Source organism: Pezoporus flaviventris, unplaced genomic scaffold, assembly GCF_033815535.1.
Source record: "Pezoporus flaviventris isolate CSIRO_AGI_PZ_B2104156 unplaced genomic scaffold, CSIRO_AGI_Pfla_v1 ptg000077l, whole genome shotgun sequence".
NCBI lineage: Eukaryota > Metazoa > Chordata > Aves > Psittaciformes > Psittacidae > Pezoporus > Pezoporus flaviventris.
Window position 1 is genome coordinate 397563 of NW_026892625.1, and position 16819 is coordinate 414381.

At 41.4% G+C, this 16819-nt stretch overlaps 1 protein-coding gene across 16 annotated transcripts in view; it reads right to left on the reverse strand.

Moving 5' to 3' along the window:
- The window catches only part of LOC133279421 (granule associated Rac and RHOG effector protein 1-like), a 340966-nt gene that overhangs the window by 284221 nt on the left and 39926 nt on the right, over positions 1 to 16819 (reverse strand). For 15 of the 16 annotated variants that reach the window (XR_009746884.1, XR_009746886.1, XR_009746885.1 and 12 more), the window contains 2 exons: positions 4092 to 4298; positions 1545 to 1685 (listed from right to left, as the gene is read on the reverse strand). Coding sequence is in view for 12 of the 16 variants with exons in the window: in XM_061473123.1 (XP_061329107.1) it covers positions 1545 to 1685; positions 4092 to 4298 (348 nt within the window). In the remaining 4 variants the exon portion in view is untranslated. Of the gene's footprint in view, positions 1 to 1544; positions 1686 to 4091; positions 4299 to 9155; positions 9215 to 16819 lie in introns of those variants that run through there. The other variant, XM_061473126.1, reaches the window with a different exon arrangement.

Sequence of the window (16819 nt, forward strand, 5' to 3'; positions counted from 1 at the left end):
CAGCATTGGAGCAACCAGGTGACGATATGCTCACCCGGAAGATGGCTGAAAACTTTTCATATATTCCGCAGCTCGGTTGAGGTATGGGATCGAGAAGTTATCTCTTTCTCTGATTCCTAAATCAATAACTCTCATTCAGATGCTGTCCCCTCTAGTACACGCTTTGGGTCTTCATCTTTCTTCACTGCACGGGTTGCTCTTTGTGCCTCTCGTTTGCTTTTCCCCTTGCTTATAGGGGCAACTGATATTGGCATGGATTGGTCCTTTTGTTTAGCTATAGTGCCTATCACTGAGCCAGACCCTGCTTAGCTTTCGAGATCAAACAAAATCAAGCATTCTCAAGGTGGGATTACTGTGGGTAAAACACATGCTGTATTTGTGGCAATATGCTGATTCCCAGGAAAAGCAGCAGGCTGGTTTCAAGGGTATCCAAAGGCCATCAAAAAACTTTAGAATTCTCAAATGCTGCTGTAAATTGTCTAATGGGGGAGCAGAGGGTGTGAGGGAACAGCCCCTTCATAGGTTTACCACCCAAAGATGAAAAAAACGATGTGTAGTTCCTAAAAATTCCCATTACATGCCTCCCATAGTATAGAGATGATGGCCACACTGAGAGTGCAAGCCAGACCAGTTTCATGATCAATGACTATTGTACCACAAGTCATTACTGTAAAGTACAGCGAAACAAGAAACTTAGCCCAGGCCTCAAAGCTGATAAACACTAAAACAGCAAATACTGGCTGCAAGTAAGGTATGACACGCTGAAACTCCAAGACCAAGTGCAACAACTCTGAGAGCAAATAAATCAACATTGTGACAAGCGACTATTAATCTGAAACAATGCATGCTTATCACAAATACAATTAGACACTTACACAATTTGTACAATTAGACAAATACAATTAGACACAAATACAAATTGACACTCTGGTCAGATCTGCCGTTATCTCAACCCTATGTGCCTCACGCTGGGTGCCACAAAGAACTGTCGTGGTTTAAGCTCATCCAGTAACTCAGAACCACACAGCCTCTTGATCGCTCCCCCCTTCCTCCCTCCCCCCGTGCTCCCAGAGGGATGGGAAGAAGAATTGAAATAACGTAAATCCCACAGGTTAAGAACAGTCCAGTAACTAGGATAAGGGAAATAACAAGGGGAGAGAATACAATTACTCACCACCCAGTGACTGATACTCAGCCTGACCCGAGCAGTGATCTGGGACTTCCAGGTAATCCCCCCCAGTTTATATACCAAGCATGATGTGCTGTGGTATGGAACGCCCCTTTGGTTAGTTTGGGTCACGTGTCCTTTCTGCTTCCTTCTGTCTTCTCCTGCCCCTCCTCGCTGGCAGAGCATGAGACTGAAGAGTCCATCATCGGGGTAAACATTACTTAGCAACAACTAAGAACATTGGTGTGTTATCAGCATTGTTATTAGACTAAAATAAAAAAACACAGCACTGCACCAGCTACTAGGAAGGAGAAATATAACTGTTACAGCTGAACCCAGGACATACATGCACATGAAAGTAGACTTTAAAACTTACCTGCAAAGCACTGTCAATTTTCATGTTTAGCAATTTGAGCTGATGTTCAGGGACTGCCACACTCTGTGAGCAGAAAAGTTGCTGAACTTCAATTCCTGCCAAACATCCATCACAGCCTCTTTCTCGTAATTGAGATGTTGCCTGTAATGCAAAATAAAAATCCAGGGTAAAGAGTTTTAACATTAAACCAGTTCAAGATTAATTACATTTTAAAGAGCAGCCAAAAACACCCCACGGAGTTTAAAACATTATAAAGGAGATTAAAAGCAGCACCTGGCGGGAAGGATCTGGAGGAGCTTATTTGTTATAATTTATTAAATCTCTACTGCTACTTTGCAAGTACAAATCTCACGTAATTTGTATGGCATATAGGTGTTGGCTAGCAACTTAATTCAACATTGTTTGCTGTTACTATTTCATCTCCCTCTCAGGACTAAGGATCCTGTTACACAGGCCACATGATGACTCTCATTCCCAGAGGAGGGTCTTACAACTTCAACATAAAGGATATTACTTGCCACAAAAAAAAATACATTTAATCACTTGGACAAACACTCCTTTGTATACAAGATATATTTTATAAAATTAAGGTTGATTACCATGGTGCAATTTTAGAAGACCCACACAAGACTAAGATCAACTTAGCACAGCAAGAGAATAGCTTTATGTAATATGATTTAGAAAAATAAGAAATATGAAAAGCCACATATCTAGTTTTAACTGTAAAAAATTACATGACTGAGCAGGGTAAAACAAATAAAAAACCTGCTCTCAACTGCATTTAAGGTCTTGGAAAGAGCTTATTTTTCAGTCTAGAAAGGAGTCTTGCTCTAAAGCAGGATGTTGAAATTGGGGATTTTTGGTACTACAGGCAATGGTCATTACTTACCTCATTGACATATACAAAACTACAGCATATTCCAAGTGGAAAAAAAAAAAGGGAAAATAGTTTTGAGTTACTGACAAAATATTGCCTTAAACTTTATTCTGAAATAGCAGTGTATTCTCTGTCAAGGAGGCTGGGTTTATATGGAAATAATGGATTGCCTTCCTCCACAAAGTCAAAATTTTGAAAGATTTCAGTATTTCAAATCTCCCTTCTATCAAAATGACTTGCATATTAGTCTATCTAAATTTTGAGAGATTTTATTTATCTAGAGAGCACAGATTTTTTCTTATGCTATCCTAAAATCCCACACAAATACTTCAGAGTAATTTTAGTCAATCATAAAAACTGAGAAGTTTCTTCTATTTTTATTCTGGAACTAGGAAGAACCTATATTTTTCTGGTCTCCTCCCCATGCATGTTTAATGAAGGATATGATTAGTGTAATATTTGTATTAAACTCTATTTCAAAATACAGGTTCTAATAACAGAAATAGCTTAGGTGGGCTGTTAAGGAGGTATAAAGAAAGTTAAGGTCCCAGATTCTGCAAACCCAAGTTTAATTTTAACCACATTTTAAATAAACTAGATTGCAATGCAGGGCCTTTCTAGAAATTGTAACAGTTTTAAGGAACTAAGTGTATTAAATGTAAAATTAACTATTTTTAATGCAAAAGGAGTACAGCTATACCAGGATTAGACCTGTTACAATTATCTGTAATACACGTAAAGCACTCCCAAATCCTTATTTTATCCAGTGAAATAAACTTATGCTGCAGTAAAAATTACAAACAATTCTTCTGCATTCATAGTTCTAAAGGAAACTTGCTTGCTTTCGTATACCTTTCACATCCCAGGTTGATAAATGGAAACCTTGACAAGATTTCCAGTCAAGATGATAAACAAGCTTGTGTGTGCTGCCAAATTGGACTTCAAAAGCACATGCTCCAAGTTACTTGAATTTAAGGAAACTGTGCATGCAGTGTCTGAAGTCATTTCGATCTATAAGCCTGCGGACTTCAATAGTACAAGGGAAAGCAGAAAAGCTCCTAAAACTGATTTTCTTTTTTTCAGCAGTAAAAGAAAGGATTGCACAGATGACAAGTGTTTATGAAAATAGAAGTCCAGAGAGTGGTACATGTAAGTGATACAATTCACATTCCAACAACTGATGGAGCAAGCAACAGCAAGCTTAGCAGCATAAGACGAAAGTGTTAAAAGTGAATGTAAAGATTTAAGTATAAAATATAATTTGTGCTCAAAATTAGAGAAAAAATTATCTAAATTATTTTTCAACAAGATTTTTTGCTGTTTTTGCAAAGACAACTTTCATATTTTATTCTAAATTCCACTTTTGCCAAACTACATTTGAATGCTGTTAATTCATCACTAACAAAAAGCTGTTTCCACTGTTTGTGTACTCCTTATATACAATCATATCACAAAGAAAACTTTACACAGCACAGAGATGGTATAATCAGCATATAGGTAAAACTAGTTTTAGCATCTGAAACTAACTGCACCATGATCCCCACTTGAAATGTAACATTTCTTGAAAAATCAGAGATTTCCTTCCTTTATTAGGGCATCCAGCCTGAATTTAGATTTCACTAAACATAACTGCCATTTCACTAAACATAACTACAGCAAGACCTCCGTACCTCTGCTGCTCCTCTCCATGATCTTATTGCATCTTCTAGCTCATTTGTGGGGCTTAAACTTGAGGTTCTGGCTCCACTAACATTCTTTTTCTCCTGGGCTACAGCTTCAGCAAAGCAAGAGTGTGCCACTGGCTGGACTTTCTGCACAGCTTGTGACAGGAATTGAAAGTGGACCTGCATCACCGTCAAGAAACATCGCCCAAGTACCTGCAGGAGAAGGAACAAACCCATTTCAAGCAAATAGAGGATTTCATGGAAGTTTCTCTTTTTCCTTTGTTCAGTGTTTGGGGTACTCAGATTCTTTTTCTATTAAAATAACACTTCAGATCATTAGGGACTGTAGAGATAGGACAAGGGGTAACGGGTTAAAACTTAAACAGGGGAAGTTTAGATTGGATATAAGGAAGAAATTCTTTACTGTAAGGGTGGTGAGGCACTGGAATGGGTTGCCCAGGGAGGCTGTGAGTGCTCCACCCCTGGTGGTGTTCAAGGCCAGGTTGCACAGAGCCTTGGGTGACATGGTTTAGTGTGAGGTGTCCCTGCCCATGGCAGGAGGTTGGAACTAGATGATCTTAAGGTCCTTTCCAACCCTATGATTCTAAGCAACATTTGATATTTAGCCATTTACTTAGAATAAGGCAAACAGTGAGCAAACATTATTTTCTACAAATTAAAGGGAGATCATACTGATCCCATGTATTTTTTACTTCTGCACTCAAGTTATGGTTATTTGAAGAATGCAAAGCTTGTTCAGTTACTTAGGAATACTGAGCACATGAAACAATAAAAAAATGGGAGTAGCATATTATCACAAGGACAAAGTCAATAGCAAAACCCACTTGAACACAGACCTTGCTGAATTTATGCTAAAAAGCCCAAAACAAAAATCTGAATAATTTTAAAACATTATAATTAAAATCAGAAAAGTTTAATCCAGCAGTTTATCTTCTAAGCAGAGCAATAATCAGCAATAAGCATGAAAACCATTTTGCCACATAATGCAGTAGACACACAATGACATTTTTAGAAAATAACAGTGACTGCAGAATGCATGCACAAAGTTGCAGCCCTGTCATTTGCATTGTCTGACAGGAACTGCTAACACTGTCACAAATCACCTCTTCAGAATATTGCACTGAAACAGGTCACTGAACATTCATTTGGAAAGCCCGAGGAAAGGCAGGGAAGCGAAGGGCTGCTTGTGCCTCCCTGTACTCGCTAAGCTGAAGGCAGCGCCAGCATCATGCTGGGGAAGGGGGCCCCACCTCCACCCCTTGCACGTTTCCATCCCCCTCTGTCATACTAGTGCTAATGAGAATTATGAATTAAGACAGGCATATGCCTCATTTACTACAAACAGATCACACAACTTGAGTATTTAGGCACAGCCACAACACACGGAAGAACAGACAGGAGTACAAGCATTCAGGACAAGCTGAAGAGCAATGCAGCACAAACAGGAACGCTCTGTCTACCTTCAGGGCCACACTCTCCTAAGCAGATGAAAGCTTACCACAAAGCACAGTTACAACACAGCAAAGCAGCAAGTATTTTCCAAATTACTGGAGAAAGTACTTAAAAACTATTCAGAGTGTTTTGTTGCTTTTATGGCGTTTTTCACACAAAGTGGTTTAAAATGTATATTTGACTTTGATTTATTAAAAAAAGACTTGAATTCCATTTTAGAAATAAATCATAAAATACATAGATGTACAAAGCCATTATGCCTTGAGGTAAATAAATCATCAGGCTTATTTTCAGCTACATTCTTCTGGAATAAAAACATTCAAACACAATGATCTTCCTGATAAGATTCAGTAGTCACACGAACAGTTATATGCATTAACTATCTACTTCAGAAAAAACAGTGGTAGCAGTGCTTTTTTCCATTGCATCCGAAACTCCTTTTGACATTCCATTCTGGTTCAATCACTTCCTTTCTTTGTACAAGGCATGAAATTAATTATTTTTGGTACTTTGACTGACCTCTGAAAGTGGAGTTTGATAAAATGAAAAAACCTCCAACTTTCCTGGCTACAAGATTAGAAAGATTTCTAAAAAAAATGGTGATCTGAATATTTCTGTGTATGAAGAATGCAATTCTTACGGGAAGAAGAAATTAAGACTCATGAGGAATTTCAAGCCAATTAAGTTTCAAAGAATATTTAGGGTACAGACACTGAAGTTTCCCCTGCCTGGGAATAATGCTCAAAATAAACAAATGATTTAGGGTTTTTTTAAGTAGCGGCACACAACATTCCTAGCATAATTAATAATGTTAAACAGTAAGAACTCCTATTTTGTTCAAAAAATAATCTATTTCAGTCTTCCTCAGAAATGGCTAAGGATGGCTTTAACTGCTTAAATAAAATTCAAGTGGTGGAGGATTTTTGCACTGTCAAATGCTCACGGCAGATGTCAAACTCACTTTGCTTTAAAGTTTACTAACTGAAGATTTTCTTCCAAAGAGGTGAAACTGCCTTAACTGTGAGAAAGAAGTATGACCACCACAGTTTAACAAATACAGGCAGGGTTGGCCCGCAGGTACCAAAGTGTATAAAGCAATATACTAAATCTCTGTGGCCAAGTCTGCAGAACAATATTAGCATATGGATGCATTTTATTCCATGTATAGACACACCATCATCTCTTTTTGCAAGCTTGTTTTTTCCTACTTTCCCAAGCAGAACTGTTTGGCTCTCCTACTTTAGACCATATTTCAAGGTTTAAGCCCAGCTAGTAACTCAGAAACATACAGCCACTCATTCACTCCCCCTCTTCTTCCTCCCCCCCGCTCTAGGAGAGATGAGGAGGAGAATCAAAAGAATGTAACTCCCACGGGCTGAGATAAGAACAGTGCAGTAACAAAGGTATAATACAAAACCACTACTAGTACCACCAGTAATAAGGGAAATAACAAGGGGAAAGAATACAATTACTCACCACCTGCCAACTGACACCCAGCCAGACGTGAGCAATGATCCGGGCCTTCCAGGTAACTCCCCCCAATATAGATACGGGGCATGTCCAGCATGACCAAGTATATCCAGGCCCCTGAGCAAAAGCAATCCCACAAGTGTGTTTGCCTTTACCTGAAGCAGGAATAACCCAGACTGTCTTCGCCAGCAAATTCTTTATGTGCACCACAGGAAATTTATCCCATTCTACAGTAGGTAAAAGTTATGATTGGGCTGGGCCAGCCCTGTTGGCAGATCCCTTAGTGTTGACCAACCAGGTGGCCTTTGTGTATCCCAATGCTTGAAAGTCCCACTACCCCTTGCTCTCAATGTAGTTTTTAACAGCCCATTGTACTGTTCAGTTTTTCCCAGAGGCTGGTGCATGATAGGGGAAGTGATATACCCACTTGATGGCCCAAGTGTCCAGAACATTGTTCTGGAAATGAGTCCCATTGTCTGACTCAATTATTTCTGGGGTGCCGTGTGGCCACAAGACTTGTTTCTCAAGGCCCAGGATAGTGTTCCGAACAGCGGCAAGGCACAGCGTACGTCCTCCATACCAAAGAGGCTTTAACCGCTTGGCCTTCTTAATTGCAGCACGTTTCACATTTGTGAATAACCTGGGCAATAGTGTCCATTGTTAAGTCCACCCCTCGATCACAAGCCCATTTATATGTTGCATCTCTGCCCTGACGGCCTCAGGTGTCATGGGCCCACCAGGCTAAAAATACACTCTTATGTTGCCATAGAAATCCATCTAAGCCACTTCAACCTTGGCAGCTTTATCTACCTGTTGGTTGTTCTTATGTTCCTCAGTGGCCCAACTCCTTGGTACACAAGCATCCAAGTGGCATACCTTCACCAGTAGGTTCTGTACCCAGGCAGCGATATCCTGCCACAGTGCAGCAGCCCAGATGAGTTTACCTCTATGTTGCCAGTTGCTCTGCTTCCATTGCTGCAACCACCCCCACAAGGCATTTGCCAACATCCATGAGTCAGTATAAATTAGTGGCCATTTGTCTTGTTCAGCAATGTCCAAGGCCAACTGGATGGCTTTTACCTTGGCAAACTTACTCGATTCACCTTCTCCTTCAGCAGTTTCTGCAACTTGTCGTTGGGGACTCCATGCAGCTGCCTTCCATCTCCAACGCTTTCCCACATTGTCATGGGTTTAGCAGTAGCATTTTTTCTCCTTCTTAGTAATTGGTGCAGCGTTGTGTTTTTGACTTTCGGCCTGGGAAGAGCGCTGATAACACTGATGTTTTTAGTTACTGCTCAAATGTTTAGTCTGACCAAGGACTTTGTGAGTCTGCCAGGGAGGAGGGGAAGCCGAGAGGAAGCAGAGATAGGACACCTGACCCAAACTAGCCAAAGAGGTATTCCATACCACAGTATGTCATGCCCGGGATATAACTGGGAGTTACCTGGAAGGGCACTCGCTGCTTGGTCGGGCTCTGTCAGCAGGTGGTATCATATTCTCTTCCCTTGCGATTTCCCTTATCATTATTATTCCTGGTGGTAGCAGTAGTGATTTGTGTTATACCTTAGTTACTGGACTGTTCTTATCTCAACCCGTGGGAGTTACATTCTTTCGATTCTCCTCCCCATCCCTCTGGGAGAGGGGGGAGGCAAGAAGGGGGTGGTGAGAGAGATTGCGTGGCTGACTGGGTTTATACCACGACAGACATTCACACGACTGAAAAAGTCCTTGATCAGAGTAAACATTACTTAGCAACATCTAAAAGCATTGGTGTGATATCAGCACTGTTCCCAGACTCAAGTAGAAAACACAGCACTGCACCCAGCTACTAAGAATGAGAAAATACTGCTACTGCTGAACCCAGGACACTATACTAAGAACAGCCTAAAATCTAGAGACCATGTAGTAATCAAAGACAAAGTGGAATCATCACAGGTGTCAACTATTAACTTTTTCTTGGTAGTGATGTGTTTTCTTAAACCATTTCTTAGAATAATTTTATTGCATATAGAATGAGGTCTCCAGCTTGCAAGCTTTTTGTCCCAAGAAATACAGCTCTAGCACCTCGACTTCCTTAATATGTTACCATGTAGGACAGCTATCTATCTCAGCAGGGAATAACCTTACCTAAAGGAATCTGTCTTCCTGTTTAGGCAGTTAGAGGCAATGATACTGTTTTGGGAGGTGTTGTGGTTTAAACCCAGTCAGGCAATTCGTTCACTCACTTCCCCCCCTTTCTGCCCGCCCCCTGCTCCCGGAGAGACGGAGAGGAGAGTCAAAAAGAATGCAACTCCCATGGGTTGAGATAAGAACAGTTTAGTAACTAAGGTATAACACAAATCACTACTGCTACCACCAATGATAATAATGATAAAGGAAATAACAAGGGAAGAAAATACAACACCTCACCACCAGCCAACCGATAACTCACCCCCCAGACCTGACCAAGCACCGACCCATACCTCCTCCAACCCTGCAGTCTCCCAGCCCTTCCAGCTAACTCCCAGTTACATCCTGGGCATGACATGCTGTGGTATGGAATGGCTAGGCTTGGGTCAGGTGTCCTGTCTCTGCTTCCTCTCGGCTTCCCCTCCTCCTTGGCAGAGCATGAGGCTCACAAAGTCCTTGGCCAAACCAAAACATCCTTGTTATCAGCTCTGTTCCCGAGCCAAAAGTCAAAACACTGCACTGCACCAGCTACCAAGAACGAGAAACATGACTGCTACTGCTGAACCCAGGACAGGAGGTCTCACTTCAGAATTCCTTGTCTCTGAAACAGGTGATGAGTTTAATCAAACCAGTTACTTACAGACAGGAACATCGGGTAAAGATGCAGTGTTAGGTTAATCTGTCCATATCATCCTCCTAATGGAGGTACACAGTCAACTTTGGAATATTTTGCTGGGCAAAGCACACACATAAAATTGACAGATTTCATTTCTGAACAGTGATACCATGCAAATTCCCTGGCAAACAAATCTTACACAACAGATTCTTTAAAAAAGAACACTACCACTAATAAAGTTAGCAAACAACCAGTGTCAGTCTTCCACACTTGATACAAACACTGACCTGCAGTTCCAATTTCAATTTTCCGTAGTAGACTTTTTTTTTGCTATTTCCCTAAGCAAACAGAATACTCAACAAAACAAAACATCACAACACACTTTTCAGTGGTTTCCTACTACCCCCTTTTCCCTGAGCAGAGTTCTTAATGGATTTCGTAACAGTAAGTCCTGTGTACAACCCATCTACCCACCGAAGAATCAGCTTAATATAGTAATATAATGAAGCTAACAATGAGGCATGACTCAAACTGGTGTACCAGATGATGAGATAGCACTCTTTCCCACATATTACTCAAAGTAGGCAGAATATTATTCATTTTTACTATGCAGCAGTGCCCTGCAGTTTGAAAGAATGATCTTGGTTACCATAAAAGTCAGTCAGAGAAACTCTCTGACTCAATTCAGAGTTATAGAAAGCAGGCATTCTTTATTTCAGTGCTGGGCGCACACGCAAATCATTCTGCAAAGGTGAGCGCACCCATTACTTGCTGGCAGCAGCTATATATTTAGCATACTCATGCATATGCACAGCATTTCCAGGAACTAATTATAGTATCGGCATCCTAATTACTCATGTGCTTCCTTGCTAAGTGGGGGTCCCTGGTGGTCATTGATAGTCCTCCTCACTGTGTTTACTGAATAACCTCAGTGTTTGTGCACACTCACAAGGTCCTAGTACTTAGTTAGCAATTGATATGTCCTTGCTTCTGTTCCAGTCTCGCTGCATGTTGGGCACCACTCTGTTATCTTGAAGGCTGACATCCTTGGTCTTATTTACTGTCTCCTTAGTTGTTATAAATCCTGTGACATTCCTTCCCCCATCAGCTGAACATTCCTTTCTCTCTATGCATTAGAAATTAGAACAGTTTGGTTTATTCTACTATGTTAAAGGCACACACACTATTGTTAGTTTAAAATTTAAGCTTACAATCTCATGACCAAAACACCTCCAAGGGAAGACACAATCCTGCTCATTGAAGAAGTATTACCTAAAAGACCAACTAGATTCCAGCAGAATTTCAGCTACATTATTAGAAGACATGGGTAACCTGACAGACTTATTTCTGTTAACAGTCAACTAGTAGTCATAATTTGATATTGACAGCTATTAAAATGCTAACTATGATTTAGCAAAAAAAGTATTTAAGTATTAAACATTAAAAAAGGCAATTAAAATGTAATACAAAGTATTTCTAAAAACAATGCTAGCAGATCTGAGAGCAGACCATGAGACTTTAGACCAAGATGAATACAATGGCATCCCAGCAAGCCATCGCATTTTCTACTGATTTTAATCAGCTTTTTGCTACTGACAGTTCTTCAACTTGGAAAAGTCTGAATCCAAACCCTGTACATCACAGGAAAGATAATAATTTTCAAAAATATATTTAAAATTAGGCTTTAAAATGTTTGTTAAGGATAGTCTACATTTTATGTTTACTCAGACATTTTTGTCCCACAAGCTTCTTTATCAAAAATCTTAGTTTACTTTATACAGATCAAAACCAAAAAAATGTCTCCATTTAGTGCAAAACCAAATGTCCATGTAAATATCCTGTGCCCATTCATGTTTCCCTTTTGTTTAGGAAGGCAACACGTACAATCTCTGTCATTACTACCACTTTTAAGACAATACACAAACACCATGTACCTAAACCAAGACTCATTGTTCACAATTTGCAGTACTGAGGCTGCTACAAACCTTCACAGATGAGAAAATACAAAAACTTTTTTCCAGTTTTAATTCCCCCCCCCCCCCCCCCCCGATTTCCTTTAACACTTTTATTAATAGAAGTACAGTTTTACTGCAGTCTTCCAGCTTACAACAGATCTGGAAAACTTAACACAAAACACACTCTTGTTCCCCTTGAGTTGCAAACTGTTTCTCACCCATACGGGCACAAAACACCTGAGAATTCAAAGTTTTTTTGAAAGGGGAAAATGAAAGGCAGAAAACAAAAATCAGCATTTGCATTTCTGAAAATAAAAAATCTTGGGAAACTCAATCTGTCACCACCATTTTGATCAGAAGTCACCTTCTTACACATCCTGGCAGACAGCTCGGAACTAGCAAGCTTTGTTCTGCTAGAAAACAGTCAATGAATTAAAACCCTCACCCACTGTGGCTACAGTCCAGGTTGCACCACGTTCTTTTAGTCCAAATCTAAGTCAGTCTCCGTTCATCAAAACTTGACATTTTCTTAATACTGCCTGCCCTGGTGGCTAGAGACTACTACACTAGATAAAAACGTGTGGCACTTAAGAAAAGCTCTCTGCTAAATTTCTAAAACCAAACCTGCTTTGCTTATATTTCTCGTTCTTCCTCAAGACATACAGCCTTTGTTGAGGTAGGCTTAAGAAAAGCGTGTCTTCCTTAGCTGGGCTCATGCATAGAAAAAGCCTCGTTCTCACGTCCTCATGAATTTCGGGTTCTGTCCTCCCACCCCACCATGAAGTACAACTTACTTCTCAATGTTTCTGTAATACCAGAGTCTACCCCTCAAACAAGAGGCTCTGGAGTACCTCTTGTCCTGGGTTCAGCAGTAGCAGTCATTTTTTCTCCTTCTTGGCAGCTGGTGCAGCACTGTGTTTTTGACTTTCAGCCTGGGAACAGTGCTGATAGCACCGATGTTTTTAGTTACTGCTCAAATATTTGGTCTGGCCAAGGACTTTCTGAGCCTCATGCTCTGCCAGGGAGGAGGGGAAGCTGAGAGGAAGCAGAGACAGGACACCTGACCCAAACTGACCAAAGAGATATTCCATACCACAACACGGCATGCCCAGGATGTAACGGAGAGTTACCCGGAAGAGCTAGGACTGCATGGTTGGATGAGGTATCGGTCAGTGCTTGGTCGGGCTGGGAGGGGTGAGTTATCAGTCGGCGGGTGGTGAGATGTTGTATTTTCTTCCCTTGTTATTTCCTTGATCATTATTATTATTGGTGGCAGCAGTAGTGATTTGTGCTATACCTTAGTTACTAAACTGTTCTTATCTCAACGTGTGGGAGTTGCATTCTTTTTGATTCTCCCCTCTGGGAGTAGGGGGAGGACAAGAAGGGGGGGAGTGAATGAACGAGCTGCCTGACTGGTTTTAAACCACACCTCTTCATAGGATAATGGTGAGCTGCCACTCAGACATTCAGCCCTCACTCAATTCTTTCTCAGAGTTATAAGTTCTTTCAGTCATCACTACCAAAGCTACTGTATTTTCCCCATATATTTTATAAGGGGACAATTACACTGCTTCTCACACTCTTTTCCCCTCGGTTTCCCTGGTCAGTGATCTCTGATAAAGTCATGGAAGCCCTTCATATTTTTCCTGTTTCCACTGTGAATTTTTTAATCCTGGTGACAGTTTTAAGAAATGTTAACTTTTCTATAGATATGGAAAAAAAAAAACAACAAAAAACAACTGTGCCTTTATTAAGAATTTCAGCATGAATAGCTCAGTCTTCAAATCACAGAAATGCAAAGTAGGAGAGCCTCTCAAAGGTCACCCTACTGTCCCAAGCAAGGAGCAATTTCATCTGGGCTAGTTTTGCTAGATGCAGGTTTAACCTGTTCTGTAAGTTCTGCACTATGTAGGCTCCCTACCCTTTGTACCAATCCACATCAGCACTTCACTAACACTACAAATATTTCTACTGCATCTAATATTAATCTTGCCTTCGGAAATTTAAATTCCTTACTTCTTGCTCCACCTTACGTGGACATAGAATCATAGAATAGTTAGGGTTGGAAAGGACCTTAAGATCATCTAGTTCCAACCTCCTGCTATGGGCAGGGACACCTCACACTAAACCATGTCACCCAAGGCTCTGTGCAACCTGGCCTTGAACACCACCAGGGTGTGCCTCAATTGCTCTCAGCCCAGCACCACTCACTGGGAGTGAGTGAACAAGCTGTCTGGCTAGGGTTTAAACCACGACACCAGTATATAAACTGGGGACAGTTACCCGGAAGGGTTAGATCACTGCTCGGGTCGGGCTGGGTATCAGTTGCAGGTGGTGAGTGGTTGTATTCTCTTCCCTTGTTTTCTCCCTTATCATTATTATTATTATTGGTGGTAGCAGTAGTGGTATTGTGTTATACCTTAGTTACTGGACTGTTCTTATCTCAACCCATGGGAGTTACATTCTTTCAATTCTCCTCCCCAACCTTCCGGAAGCGGGGGGTAGGAAGGGGAGTGAGCGAGTGGCTGCATGGCTGACTGGGCTTAAACCACAACACAACAACACTGATTTATTATTTGCAATCATACAACACTGACTCCTACTCAACATATGACTACCATAAGCCATAGAACAGTTCTTCAGATCTGTTGCCCAGCAAGCTCCACTTCTGAGGCTGAAAATGTCTATTTAAACATTGTAACATTATGTTTTCCCCTCTGAGTTCTATCCCAAACAAAAAACTTGTTTATTCAATTCAAGATAATTTTTAATTCAGCAGATCTTCCAGCATACTTGTATCATATACTTTCCATGTCACCTACAAACTTAAATATATTCTCTATACTGACCTGCCAAGGTCCATTTTGACAGTGAGCAAGTGATAACTGCTTCCTAGGCACAATCAACCAACTAGCTTGCCCATATACTTAAGTCATCAAAACCATTCTCCCTGGATGATTTACAAAACAAACATTTGAGTAAGTATCAAAACCTTAAATTTTGCTGGTTCTCAAGCAAAAGCAGAACACAATGTTTGTCTCATTACACAAAAGTTCCCATAAATATTAACTTTTTTTTCTAAAAAAAAAGCTATATGCAAGATGCAGAGCTCTCCAATACCTAAAGGAGGCTTACAAGAATGCTGGAGAGGAACTTTTTAACAAGGGCACATAGGGATAGTTCAAGGGGCAGTGGCTTTAAGCTGACAGAGGGGAGATTTACATTAGATATCAGGAAGTTCTTTCCTGTGCGGGTGGTGAGACACTGGCACAGGTTGCCCAGAGAAGCTGTGTCTGCCCCATCCCTGGCAGTGTTCAAGGCCAGCTTGGACAGGGCTTTGAGCAACCTGGTCTAGTGGAAGGTGTCCCGCCTGTAGCAGGGGATTGGAATTAGATGAGCTTTAAGGTCCCTTCCAACCCAAATCACTCTGTGATTCCATGGTAAAAGTACAATGACAAATGATCAATTTCCACAAGATATGCCTAAAACCAAAACCAAGGAATCTAGATGGTTTTGCCTGTATTCTTTTTACATCTGTTCCTACCACAGAGCCACCTGTTGAGGAGAGCATATCAGACACACATGGAGCTCAGGAACATGGGTTGGATCTATACAGGCAAAGCAGAGACCAAAACAAATTTCTCCACCTTTGCTTTAAGCTGGGAGGACACGCAACCTGGGTTCAGCAGTAGCAGTCATGTTTCTCCTTTGTAGTAGCTGACGCAGTGCTGTGTTTTGACTTCCAGCCTGGGAACAATGTTGGTGAAACCGATGTTTTCGGTTGTTGCTATGTGATGTTTACCCTGACCAAGGACTTTGTGAGGCTCATGCTCTGCCAGGGAGGAGGGGAAGCTGTGAGGAAGCAGAGACAGGGCGCCTGACCCAGGCTAGCCAAGGAGGTATTCCATACCACAGCACGTCATGCCCGGGGTGGGGGGTAACTGTGAGTTACCCGGAAGGACACGGGCTTCCGGGTGGGACTCGTTTCTTGGCCGGTGGTATCGTATTCTCTTCCCTTGTTATTTTCTCTTATCATTGTTGTCGTTGGTAGTAGCGGTGGTGATTTGTGTTGTACATTGGTTGCTGGACTGTTCTTGTCTCAACCTGTAGGAGTTGCACCCTTTTGATCCTCCTCCCTGTTCCTCCGGAAGCGGGGAAGGGGAGAACCCCGGTGGGGGGGGGGGGGGGGGGGCCCGCGATTGTTGTCAGCCCAGCACCACTCACTGGGAGTGAGTGAACAAGTTGCCTGACTGGGTTTAAACCACGACAAATGCTTTGCTTTTGCTGGTGAACTCCACTCCCTGCTGAAGAAGCACTCTCTCCACACAGCGTGTGGGGCAGGGTCTGAATTAACACCTAGAATTGCTTGACTGTTAGAAAAGCAGTACATACATAGTATAGCTAAACATAGTGATGTTCTTAGATTGTCTTCAAAAATACCAGTCTGCAGAAGACATTTATAACAAATGTATAGTATAGAGTGAATTAAGACTGGCTAAGTATACAACACTTTAAACTGTCAGTCATATTTCTCACTACAATTATGTACTACAAATGGCATTCTAGTTAACTACTTGTCCTGGGTTCAGCTGTAACAGTAATTTTCTGCCTTCTTGGTAGCTGGTGCAGTGCTGTGTTTTCAACTATAGTCCAAGAACAATGTGGATAACACACCGATGTTTTTAGTTGTTGCTAAGTAATGTTTACACTGATCAAGGACTTTTCAGTCTCATGCTCTGCCAGTGAGGAGGGGCATGGGAAGACAGGAGGAAGCAGAGACAGGACACCTGACCCAAACTAGCCAAAGGGATATTCCACACCACAGCACGTCATGACCAGTATTTAAACTGGGGGCAGTTACCTGGAAGGCCCAGATCACTGCTCGGGTTGGGCTGGCAATTGTATTCTCTCCCCTTGTTATTTACCTTATCATTATTATTATTGGTGGTAGTAGTAGTGGTTTTGTATTATACCTTAGTTACTGGACTGTTCTTATCTCAACCCATGGGAGTTACATTCTTTTGATTCTCCTCCCCATCCCTCCAGGAGTG